Below are 12,215 nucleotides of genomic sequence, written 5' to 3' on the forward strand. Positions count from 1 at the left end.
GATCAGATACAACTGAACCTTGTGTCTTTATCTCTTTGCTGATCACAGCTCTGTGCGCAACACTTTTCCACCATGTGTCTTAATGCGAAAATCAAAAGAATGACTCGAAAATGTACTAACTTTACAGTGGCGGTCTATTGGCACTCTGGACGTCACATGCAGGGTCTCTATAAGCACTTTTCAATCTTAACTCTATGGTTTATGACAGAACCAAAAGGAACAATTATCATATTATATACTTTTGTTAACCTCCACCAAATATCGCAATAAATATCGTATCGAAATGTGAACATCGTTACATCATGACTTGTTTCTAGTTTTCGCAAATTTGAAACATAAGGAAATTTCTGTTTATTTATTTGTTATAGTCAAATTAATAATCTCAACTTAATTTATCATCTACTTGAAGGAAAAAACAGAAACACAGAACATTTTTTTATATACATCTATATAAATTCAGGCGTTAAGTGGTGAAACGGTCGAGGCTCCTTCCTTGTCTCCTTGCTTCCTCCCCTGAGTCCTCTGTAGGATTTAAAGTTGATGAGGTTAATTAAACCTGATGACAAAAAAGGACAAAAAAAAAAAAAAAAAAAAAAAAAAAAAGAATCCCCTCCTCCTTCTTGTTGCAGCTCTCTGTGTGACTGTGGGTGAGGCGGAAAAGTCTTGCTCAAAGGCCCAATGTCAGAGGTGAGGATCGAACCGTCGCACAATCTCCCTCCCTCCCTGAACAAAGCAGCTTTATAAATCATCTAAATGTGTCAGATGCCCTCCCAGTGTCTCCCCCAGGTCTTATTCTGTGTAAAAGCTGCAAACCCTCGAGTTAAGATCAACACAAACATGGTTCAGACAAACTAGAACTAACCAGGACTAAACCAGGACTAAACTAGAATTAAACCAGGTCTAAGCCAAGTCCAGACCATGTCCAGACCAGGTCCAGGAGGGCTGTATCTGAAGCTCCTCCCTCTGTCTCATTCCTCCGCACGCTCCTCAAGCAAGCACATTTCTGAGGGAAACCAGGACTAAACCAGAGCTGAACCAGGACTGACCCAGGACTGAGCCAGGACTAAACCAGGACTGGACCTGGACTGAGCCAGGACTAAACCAGGTCTGAACCAAGTCTGACCCAGAACTGAACCAGGACTGGACCAGGGCTGGATCAAGGCTGGACCAGGGCTGGACCAAGACTGAGCCAAGACTAAACCAGGACTGAACCAAAACTGAACCAAGACTGAACCAGGGCTGAAGCAGGGCTAAACCAAGACTGAATCAGGACAAAAAAAAAGCACTAAACCAGGACTGAACCAGGACTGAAAAAGGACTGATCTAGAACTGAATAGGACTGAACCAAGACTAAACCAAGTTAAAATCAAGGCTAAACCAGGATTAGACCAGGACTGATCCAAGACTGAACCGGGACTGAACCAGGTCTAAACCAGAACTGAACCACAACTAAACCAGGACTAAACCAGGACTGAACCAGAACTAAACCAGGTCTACAGGATGGTGAAGTGTCTTGTTGGACCCTCTTTGGTCGGTCTGCTGTTGATCTCATCCTCAGGTCAGTTTATAAACTTTTTATCATTTAAAATAATCTGTAAAAATATTTAAACATCTGAAAACTAAAGTTCACATATTACACTATTTTCTGATCTATGTTATAATGTTTCCTCATCAATCACATCTGGAGTTTAGTTAGATCGACAACATGGTTTAAAGTCCAGATCTAGATCAGATTTAAAGATCTGGGTTCAAGCAGGTTAAGGTTTGATTCATTTGTTTTTATTTCAAGTTTGTGGCAAGAGAGAAACAATAATCACACACGTACAAACTGTAAGCAACAGAAAAACACATTTCTCGAAAAGGAGCAGGAAGACAAATTTCTTTTAACTTATGATATAGTTTCAAAAATGAAGTGGTTTCTTATGTACATTGATCACAGAACTTTACAAATATTTACATCTAGCAAAGTAAACTGCACACTTTGGTTGTACAAACTAATAAAAATTATAAACAAGGCACAGAATTTTATCGTTTATGGTCGTGTCAAAATAAGTAAAATGAGAATGTAAGGATTTTTTTTTGTTTATGATTTACAAAAGTTTATTGTTTATGATGGTGCACATTAAACCACAATGTATGGAAGCCCATTTCTGCCAGTAAATAATAAATAAAGTCATAATTATGAGTTTAAAAGTCATAATTACGAGTTTTAAACTAATAATTATGAGTTTTAAAGTCATAATTATGAGTTTTAAATTAATAATTAAGAGTTTAAAAGTCATAATTATAAGTTTAACAGTCATAATTATGAGTTTTAAAGTTGATTCTGAATCTGTCCTTGTCTTGGAAGCACACGGTCATTTTCCTGGAGAGGCCGTGCTCCAGGAGCTCAGGACGTTTCCACATTGCTCCATTTCCTCGTTAACTTGTTGTAAAAAGACAAAAAAGAGAAGAGAGAGAGATCGAGAAAAATCCCATATGAATGAGTACGTGCAAAGTGTCCGTCTATGTTCCTCTGTCCATGGTAGCGGGTTTAGTCCAAACGGGGGATGAAGCACCTTTTGGCCCTTTTGACCCGGTCTCCTGGTCCTGGTTGGGAAATGATACGTTTTGCAGGGCCCTTGGCACAGACTACTTTGAGTCGCTCAGTAATGAGTAATATGGGCATATGGCAAATCATTTAGACACAGTGTGAAGTGAATTAGTAAAATAACTACATATATTTACTTGTAGTGGGTTCATCCACGGCTTCTACGGGAAAATTATGACTTTTAAACTTGTAATTATGATTTTTAAACTTGTAATTATGACTTTTTAAAACTTGTAAATTATGACTTTTAAAACTTTTAATTATAATTATGACTTTTTAAACTTTTAAAACTTGTAATTATGACTTTTAAACTTGTAATTATGATTTTTAAACTTGTAATTATGACTTTCTGTGAGGCTTTTATTTTTTATTTACTGGCGGAAATGGGCTTCCATAACAATGAGAATGAAAAAATGAAAGAATTTTTTGTTTTTGCTTTCATTTACGGTTGTACAAACTAAAAATAATAATAAAGAAGTCACAAAATGTATCGTTTATGATCTTATCAAAAGAAAAGTTAAAGCATGTTTTTAGGTAATAGTCGTGTTTTACTTGTGAAGACAATATATCTAGTCTTCTAAGAATTTCTGTAAGATTAGATTTTTATATTGTTTTTTTGAAATGCACCAAGTTAGTCCAAGCTTTGATATGGTCGTCTAAACTGTTCCGTAATTCTACTCCACCTCTACTAACACACATGCTTTTGAGAGCGGTTCCAGAGAATTGTCTTTTAAAATTCACTTCGAAAACACCTCAAAAAACAATAATTCTGACCTGTCACTTTGGTCCTTTTTGGTTTCCATGAGGATAGAAAAGTGTAATGCCATACTGTGAAACATTCCAGACAAAACAATAAACAAGCGAAGTCAAGTGAACAGGCAACGTTTATCTTTAGTTCAGTAGAGATCGGCAAATCCAGGGCTTAAATCACCCAAATGATTCTAGTGAAGGTGTGTGGAGTTTAAACACACAGTGGAGCACTTCCTGTATCACCACAGGAAGAATTCAGCCTAAATATGCAGGGTTTGTGTTAAAGAGTGAATGTTATATTTGTATGAGGAAACAGTTTTATAACCCAGGTCAGAAAAATGAGTAATATGGACACTTTGGGACTCGCAGACGGAGACAGAGACAGACTCCTCTTCTGTTCTGAGTGTTGGTGCATTAGTGAGAAATGTTAAACAGAACTGCTCAGGTCTAAACACAAAACTCTTCTCTCAGCTCTGAGTACGAAAAGAACGATTCATCTGTTCAGACTGGTGACATCATCAGGTGGTGCTCCGTGGATTTTTTAAAAGTCTGCTGCCTTGATTTGTCGCGTCCTTCAGAGTCTGTGGGTTAAACTCTGTGTCAGGAGCCGTGGGACCCGTCTCCAGATCTTGGGCTGGTCTTGGTCAGGACAAACTTTGACCTTTTGTTTGTGTTTTGGGTTGATGGAGGAAACCGGTGGCTCAGGTCAGACTGGAGTGTGTAGAGTAGAGTTTGATGCGATCTCTCTGAAAGTCGACCAGGAAAAGGTGGAACGTCATGATGAGTATTTGAATCTGATTTGTCGAAGCGTCACTGCAGAGGAACAAGTCGAGAAATCAAAGTTTATTTACGTCCAGTTGAGAGAAAAACACAATCTTCCCTGTCCAAATGCACAAATCTCTTTATGAATGTCACAAACTAAATTCTCTGTATTTCTTTGATACTCAGCTGAGGTGTACATGTTTGTTTTGGTTCTGTCGGGCCTTTGGCTTCACTCAAACTTCTCTCAGGATAGATTCTCTTGAGTTTGTGAACTCACTTCCTCCTCCTCCTCTGTTCCTCCTGTGGTTCATCTCTGTTATGAGCGACATATTTTATGTGTTTATAAAAAAAAAATCCCCCTCATAAAGTCTCATTAAAGTTTGTTTTGTTAAGACCAGGTCCAGGACCAAGACTTAACCAGGATCACACCAGGACTGGTCCTCGGTCTAAACTGGGTCTAGATTAGATTTAAACCCGGTCTAGATTAGGTCCCTCATCTAAACCGGTCTACATCAGGTCTAAAGACGGACTAGATTAGGTCCCAGGTCTAAGTCCAGTCTACTCCATTAGGTCTAAACTCGGTCTACAGTTCATTGGTCTAAAGTCGGTCTTGATGAGGTCCAGCTGGTCTTTGTCAGACTCTTGATGATGTTTGTCTTTTCACACTCACAGTAAAAACGTCTCCTCACCCTCATCTCCTAACTCCTATGTCCTAACTCCTGTTTCCTATGTCCTAACTCCTGTCTCCTATGTCCTAACTCCTGTTTCCTAACTCCTATGTCCTATCTCCTGTCTCTTATGTCCTAACTCCTATGTCCTGTCTCCTATGTCCTAACTCCTGTGTCCTATGTCCTGTCTCCTATGACCTAACTCCTGTGTCCTATGTCCTGTCTCCTATGTCCTAACTCCTATGTCCTGTCTCCTCTGACCTAACTCCTGTGTCCTAACTCCTGTCTCCTATGACCTAACTCCTGTGTCCTAACTCCTGTCTCCTATGACCTAACTCCTATGTCCTAACTCCTGTCTCTTATGTTCTAACTCCTATGTCCTGTCTCCTATGTCCTAACTCCTGTGTCCTAACTCCTGTCTCCTATGTCCTAACTCCTGTCTAACTCTTGTGTTCGAGCTCATACCTTCTGTCTCCTAACTCCTATGCCCTGATTCCTACATCATAACTCCTAACTCCTATATCGTATCCCCCATCTCCTCCTCCTCTCCTTTCCTTGTCTCCTCTCTCCCTCTTCACGTGTCCTTGGTCCCCCCCCCTTGTCCTTTTGTTACCCCCCCTCGTCATATCTCCTGTCTGTGGGTGCTGTCCCAGTCTCCGTGTGAGTAATGTCCACATAAAGGACACTTCCTTATACAGACATGTCTCTGCTGCAGGACGCTGTGTCCCTCCAAAAACAACAGCTCCACAGCGCCCCCTGGACCTGCCCTCGCTCAGCACATGGTCAAATCTTTATTACAGTTTTACAGTGTTATGTGTTAGTATTATTAAGTCTCAGTGTCGGCACAAATACCAAAACTTTCCATTGAAGGAGCATTGACCATTGATTTGATCCATTTTTATACTATTCCATTTATACTTTAATTCTCATATTAATACTAAAAAAACACTTTACAGAACATAAAACACAACAACAGCAAACATCTATACACGGATTTGAACTGTAACACAAAAACAGATAACGATTTCTGTTTTTTTCAATTTTCGATTGTGTGTTTAAATGAATAAAGGAAAAAACGTCTGTTTCCCGTTTACGTGACTTAAACTGCGAAGCCAGACTGAACCAGGACTAAACCAGGACTAAAACGGGACTAAACCGGGACTACACCAGGACTAAACCAGGTCTAAACCAGGACTAAACCGGGACTACACCGGGACTAAACCGGGACTACACCGGGACTGAACCAGGACTAAACCAGGTCTAGACCAGAACTAATCTTAGACTTGAGAGAGAGCGAGAGAGAGAACCCTGAGCGTGTGGAGCAGGGTGTCTGCAAAGTGTGATCAGACAACGGCTGCGCTTTGCCCTGAGTGGCGCAGAGCTCGGCGCTGGTCCTTTCACCTGAGGTCATCTGATGGTCTACGTGGGCCTACCTCTGGGCCCATCCCGACACTCAGTCCTAGTTTAGTCCTGGTTCAGTCTGACTTTGCAGTTTAAGTCACGTAAACGGGAAATGGCCGTTATCTGTTTTTTCCAATCTTCATTTAAACACAAAATCGAAAATTGAAAAAGCTAATCCTTATCTGTTTTTTCATTTTGGTTTTGGAGACAAATAATGAAGAAAATTATTGTTTTTTCATTTCCTTATTTTTGGTTTTATTTTGAAAAATGAATGAACTAATGATACACAGATTAACCAGGTTTTCCCTACAGAGACTTTGAGGTCCTGGCCCAGTTCAGATCCCCACTCTCTGGACAGTGTCTGGAGGACGATTACAGAAGTTTATAAATCTGATGACTGTGTTTATGTTTTAACCACAAAGAGTCCTTTACTTGTTCAATCATTCACAGCTGTTTTGTATATTGTGTGTATAGTTTTCCAAAGAGTACAAAAGATTTTTTAAAGTTTATAAAATGTGCAAAAGCAACTGAAAAAACTGTAAAATAAATGATTGTGTTTCAGTGTGTCTGGCAGCCAGGGGGCGCTACGCTCAGCAGCTCTTCAGAGACCTGTTTATGAACTACACCAGCGCCCTGCGTCCTGTCAACAACACCGAAAACGCCATCAGCGTCACACTGCAGGTCACACTGTCCCAGATCATCGACATGGTAAAGCCCTGATGCCCTCCCACACACACACACACAACAAACACACACACACACGCCCTCTGTGCCACATGTGTCAGATGTGTCAGATGCCCTCCCTCTGTATCAGATGTGTCAGATGCCCTCCCTCTGTGTCGGATGTGTCAGATGCCCTCCTCTGTGTCGGATGTGTCAGATGCCCTCCCTCTGTGTCGGATGTGTCAGATGCCCTCCCTCTGTGTCAGATGTGTCAGATGCCCTTCCGTCTCTTTCAGGACGAGAGGAACCAGATCCTGACCCTGTACCTGTGGGTGCGGCAGGTGTGGATGGACTCGTTTCTGACCTGGTCCAAAGATGATTATGACGGACTCGACTCCATCAGCATCCCGAGCCGCTACGTGTGGAAGCCCGACATAGTGCTGTACAACAGGTCTCCCTCTCCCCAGACGCTTCCTCTGTCCTCCCCCTCCCCAGACGCTTCTCCCGAAGAGACGATTTAAACACATTTTCAGGAGCCTGTGATCAATACAAGTTTTCGACTGTCATATTTAGGAGTTTGATTTTCATTGAAATATTATAATATTATTATTACAAATGAATGGCTTTTATTTGGGTCACTGTGTCCTCTCACTGCAAAAAACTAAATCTAGCCAAGTTAAGACAACTTAAATTAAGAAAGTTCTATCATGATCTGAGTAAATTCCACTTGACCTGTAAAATTATCTGCCAATTAGGGGTGTAACGGTAGATGCATTTGTGCTGAACTGTTTTGGTACGGGGCGTTTGGTTCGATGCAGGGCTGTGCACGAGTGAATTCACTACTGAAGCCACTACAAGGCTACTAGGCTCATTAATATGACAAGGGAACTTGTCCGTGATTGAAGTGGCAGTGTTTCCTGCAGTGCTTTATAGTTCAAGTGGCCACCTTCACAACAATTGACCCTTGTCTTGACTACGTCTCTCTGAACCATGTGAAAACTACGGTCGTCATGCTGTGGTCCTCACTTTCGACAGTACGGTTCATTTTCGATACAGTATGAGAACAAAATGCAAAACCATTTGCTTGTTGTTCATTTGTGTTTTTATTAAACCAACAATTTGTTTTAACATTATACAAAGAGGAAAATACAGTAAATGCAAAGTGCTGCTTTGTAATACTAATAAAGGAAATAAAATATTCTCAAATAAGCAGCAAATGTATGAAATATTATAAACAAATAAATTCCTTGTAAAAAAGTAAAGTGCAGCACTAACAGTTCCAGGAAGAAATTTTACTCAATCTTCATATTTTTGACCGGAAAAACCAACATCCCCAGCAACCAAAAATACACTTTTGCCAGGGACAGGTGGCGGGTGTGGGGCAGAGATTCCGTGAAAAGTGAAAGTGAGGACCACCGTGCGCCGATCGTAGTTTTGCGAGGATTCACGTGGTTCGGAGGGACGTAATCAAGGCGCGGGGGCAATTGTTGTTGAGGTGGCTGCTCAGACTATAAAGAGCCAATCCTCCATGTAGCTGCACATGTAGTGGCGGAATGTAAATACTCACAAATTGCATGAACTCGCTCATGTACAGCTCTGCACCGTCCTGTACCAAAACGGTTATCCAAAACTTATCTACATATTGTTTTGAATCTTCTCACATGTTTTAGTGCTGACGATGAGTTCTCGAGTTCCATGGAGACGAACGTGGCTCTGCGTAGCGACGGTAAGGTGACGTGGGACCAGCCAAGCATCACCAAGTCCTCCTGCTCCGTAGACGTGGCGTTCTTCCCCTTCGACCTGCAGCAGTGCGTCCTGACCTTCGGCTCCTGGACTCACAACGGGAACCAGATGGACCTGAACATCGAGCTGGACACGGCCGACCTCGCTGACCTCGTCCCCAACGTCGAGTGGCAGGTGAGGATTAGAAGAGGTTTTAAGTTCAGTCCTGGTTCAGTCCTGGTTCAGTTCTGGTTCAGTTCTTGTCTCTTCTCTCAGGTCCTGGGGATGCCAGCCAAGAAGAACGTGATCTTGTACGGCTGCTGTTCGGACCCGTACCCGGACATCACGTTTACTCTGCAGCTCAAACGCCGCGCCTCCTTCTACATCTTCAACCTGCTCCTGCCCTGCATGATGATCTCGTTCCTGGCGCCGCTCGGGTTCTATCTCCCGGCCGAGAGCGGCGAGAAGGTGTCCCTGGGCGTCACCGTGCTGCTGGCGCTCACTGTGTTTCAGCTGCTGGTGGCAGAGAGCATGCCGCCCTCCGAAAGCGTCCCTCTGATCGGTGAGAGACGGGGATGAGGCAGAGCTGGGCTAGACCTGGGGGGTATTCCATCAAAGTGACTTAACAAATCCAGGCTTATCCTGAAATCCTGAACTGAATCTAGTTCCATCTTAAGCCTCAAGTTGTTCTATGACAAAAATAAACCTAAGTCTGACCAAAGCCACTCAGGCCTGGAGTTTAAGGTGCGCGTTGGGTGTGCTCCAGGTTGACTCTAGGAAGGCCAGAGCAATGGAGCAACACCATCATGGAAATGGGCCAGAAATGATGTGCTGATGTGTTTTATTATCTGATTAAATGAGAGAGGAGCCACAGTGTTCAGCCACAGCATTTGATTTTCCAGTCATTCTGATCTGATCCTGGTCGATCCTCCCCCTCTCCCGATCACTCTGTGGACAGAGAGGAGGCTGGTTAATACTCCTGGGGAATGAATTTGCCTGACCCCGTCCCGATGCGCGGCCGTACTTGCGGAGCTTAAGTTCTGCTGTGTGTAAAAGTGAAGCTGTAACAGAACTCTTCCTTTGTAGCCTAGAGAAACGATAAAATCCGTGCTGACGTGTTTGCAGTTTGACAGAGAGCGAGAGACGAGAGAGAATGAAGACAGAACCCACTGAAAACCACTTCATCCTCAGAGTCCAAACCAGCCTCTGTCTGTGTAAAAGCTGCTCTGCCCCTCACAACAGACACATGTGCAACAGCATTTGAATGAAATAATGACCACAGGCTGTGCGTTTGTGTTAAGTGCAGCGTCCATGCACATGTGTCTCTCGTGCGTAGGACTGTATTGTCTGTAAAAGTCTCAAGCCACATGTAAATTTAAAAGTCACTTTTTCACGGGTATCAGACAGAGACAGGTGTTTTTCTAACACAGGTTTGTGATGCACAGGCTGAAACTTTTGTCTAAACTGTTTCTTTAGACATTCTTGGAGACAGAGCCAAAAATAATCTTGACAGTCTAGTCTGGTCCCGACCAGGTTTGTTTCCAAGTGCTTGTTACTGCGGCAACTCAGGTCACCTCTGGTCAGTCACTTTTTCTGAGACTTTGATAATCCTGGATTGGCCAAATAAACCAGGCTTTCACTTTAGCTCGCTTCATGGAATACTCCCCAGGGTTAGTAGTTTAGTCCTGATTTAATCCTGGTAAAGTCCAGGTTTAGCACTGGTTTAGTCCTGCTTTTGCCCTGGTTCAATCCTGGTCTAATCCTACTTTAATCCTGTTTTAAACCTGATTAATTCCTGGTTGAGTCCTGCTTTAGTCCTGGTCTTCTGGTTTTGTGTTGCAGGTAAATACTACATAGCGACAATGACGATGGTGACAGCGTCGACGGCTCTGACCATCTTCATCATGAACCTTCATCACTGTGGACCCGAGGCTCGACCTGTCCCACACTGGGTACGAGTCCTGGTCCTGAAGTACCTGAACCGGGTCTGCCTGGTCTATGAGCTGGGAGAGACCTGCAGCAGAGAGACCGAGGAGAGCCAGGTACTGAACAGGACTAAACCAGGACTGGACCAGGACTAAACCAGGACTAAACCAGTATTAACCAGATCAAATATATAAAACACTTCCTCTTTCTCTAGGCAGCAGAGGGCGCTCACGGCTGGGACGATCTCAACGGTTACAAACATGATCAAGTTTCAGTGACCATCAACAAAACAGAAAACTCAAATCCGATCTGTGCCCGGCAAGTCCAGAGCCTCACCCAGACCAATTACACCAATTTGAGACCTCAAGAAATCAGGAACAACACGATCTGCGACAGGAACAGCACAAAAACTGGATTTAAAGACACAAATGACACAGAGACCGAGAGGACGGAGAGAGGAGGGACACAAAATGGAGGACAGGCTTTGGTCAAAATGGCTGCCACAAAGATTCAACGACAAGAGGAGGAGGCTAAAGATGAGGGAATTACGGAAAGATCTGGGCGGGAAAAACAAGGAGAGGAACTTCAAGATGACGGCGATGTTTTTGAGAAAGTGAAAGTGTTCGATAACGTGAGTCGCGAGTCAGGAGACGGGAATGACACGGCGAATGTGGAAACGGAGAGCGACGAATCGGCCGCTAAAGCAAAAGTGTCTAGAAAATCATCTTCTGAGAGCGGCGCAGGAGGAGTTTGTGATTCCAGGGATGGAATGCAAATGGAAAACTTGAGAAAAAACATGGAATTCGTCGGAAAGAATGACAAATTCACAGACGTCACTGAATTGTCCGGAAGCGCGGGCTGCGTTTGCTGTCACTGCTGCTGCCGCCGCGTCGGTCCGGGGATTCGTGGCGACGGCTGCGGATGCCGTCTCCGTGGCGACGCGGCGTGGGGGCGTCTCCGCGGCGACGTGACCTCCATCGCCGCCTCGTTCCAGGAGCAGAGAGATGCGCAGACGCTCATTGGAGACTGGAGAAAAGTGGGCAAAGTTCTGGACAGAGCCCTAATGTGGATCTTCTTCATCATGGTCTTCATCATGAGTGTACTTATACTTGGAAAGAGTATTTGAAGTACTACTACTACTACTACTACTACTACAACCAGAACTAATACAACCCAACTCTTTGTTATGAGTGTTCTTATAAAGCAGTGCCTCTCAGTTATTTTCCCCCCTAGGAAGAAGAAAACATTTCGGACCCCTACACTCTCCGCCGCGACTATAAATAGTATAATTTGGATTCACAAAGCCACCAAACCACCAACGCTACCATCAGCAACGCTACGGTAAAAGCCAATAAAACAGAGCGTCAGGGGCAGACGAATCAGTGGACACAGAAGTGCGAGATACAAACTCGGGAAATAGCGAAAATACTGACAAGACTTTATTCCTCACCTCTCGTAAAGTTGTAAATTTAAAGTGCAGCATCTCATCCACATTATCAATAGAAACTGTCCTCTGCAAATAATGACATCCAGTCCACAAAACCACACTGTGAATTCAGTTTGAGGCGTTCTTTAAAAGTAAAAAGGCAAGAGTAGTTCCTCTCGTGTGTTTGTTTACATCCACACTGCAGATTAACAAGTAGCTCTACTTCCTATTACTTTATTGCTTAAAAAATCATGTATCTGAAGTTTTGCACCATTTCACAAATAATAGTAACACAGTTTTGACTTTT

The 12,215-nt window shown here is 43.2% G+C and overlaps 1 protein-coding gene across 1 annotated transcript; it reads left to right on the forward strand.

Annotated features, from left to right (window-relative positions):
- Positions 1–2,961: 2,961 nt before the first annotated feature.
- Positions 2,962–11,608, forward strand: LOC110159850 (neuronal acetylcholine receptor subunit alpha-10-like; the record flags this gene model as incomplete). The annotated part of the gene is made up of 7 exons (XM_055148692.1): positions 2,962–2,981; positions 6,726–6,879; positions 7,131–7,285; positions 8,505–8,751; positions 8,833–9,118; positions 10,399–10,598; positions 10,697–11,608. Coding segments are annotated over 7 exons (1,974 nt in total), but the record flags the coding sequence as incomplete, so codon positions are not given.
- Between the last annotated feature and the right edge of the window lie 607 nt (positions 11,609–12,215).

Source organism: Boleophthalmus pectinirostris, unplaced genomic scaffold (genome assembly GCF_026225935.1).
Source record: "Boleophthalmus pectinirostris isolate CB_2022bp ecotype Guang Dong unplaced genomic scaffold, ASM2622593v1 HiC_scaffold_12, whole genome shotgun sequence".
In the NCBI taxonomy this organism is placed as follows: Eukaryota; Metazoa; Chordata; class Actinopteri; order Gobiiformes; family Gobiidae; genus Boleophthalmus; species Boleophthalmus pectinirostris.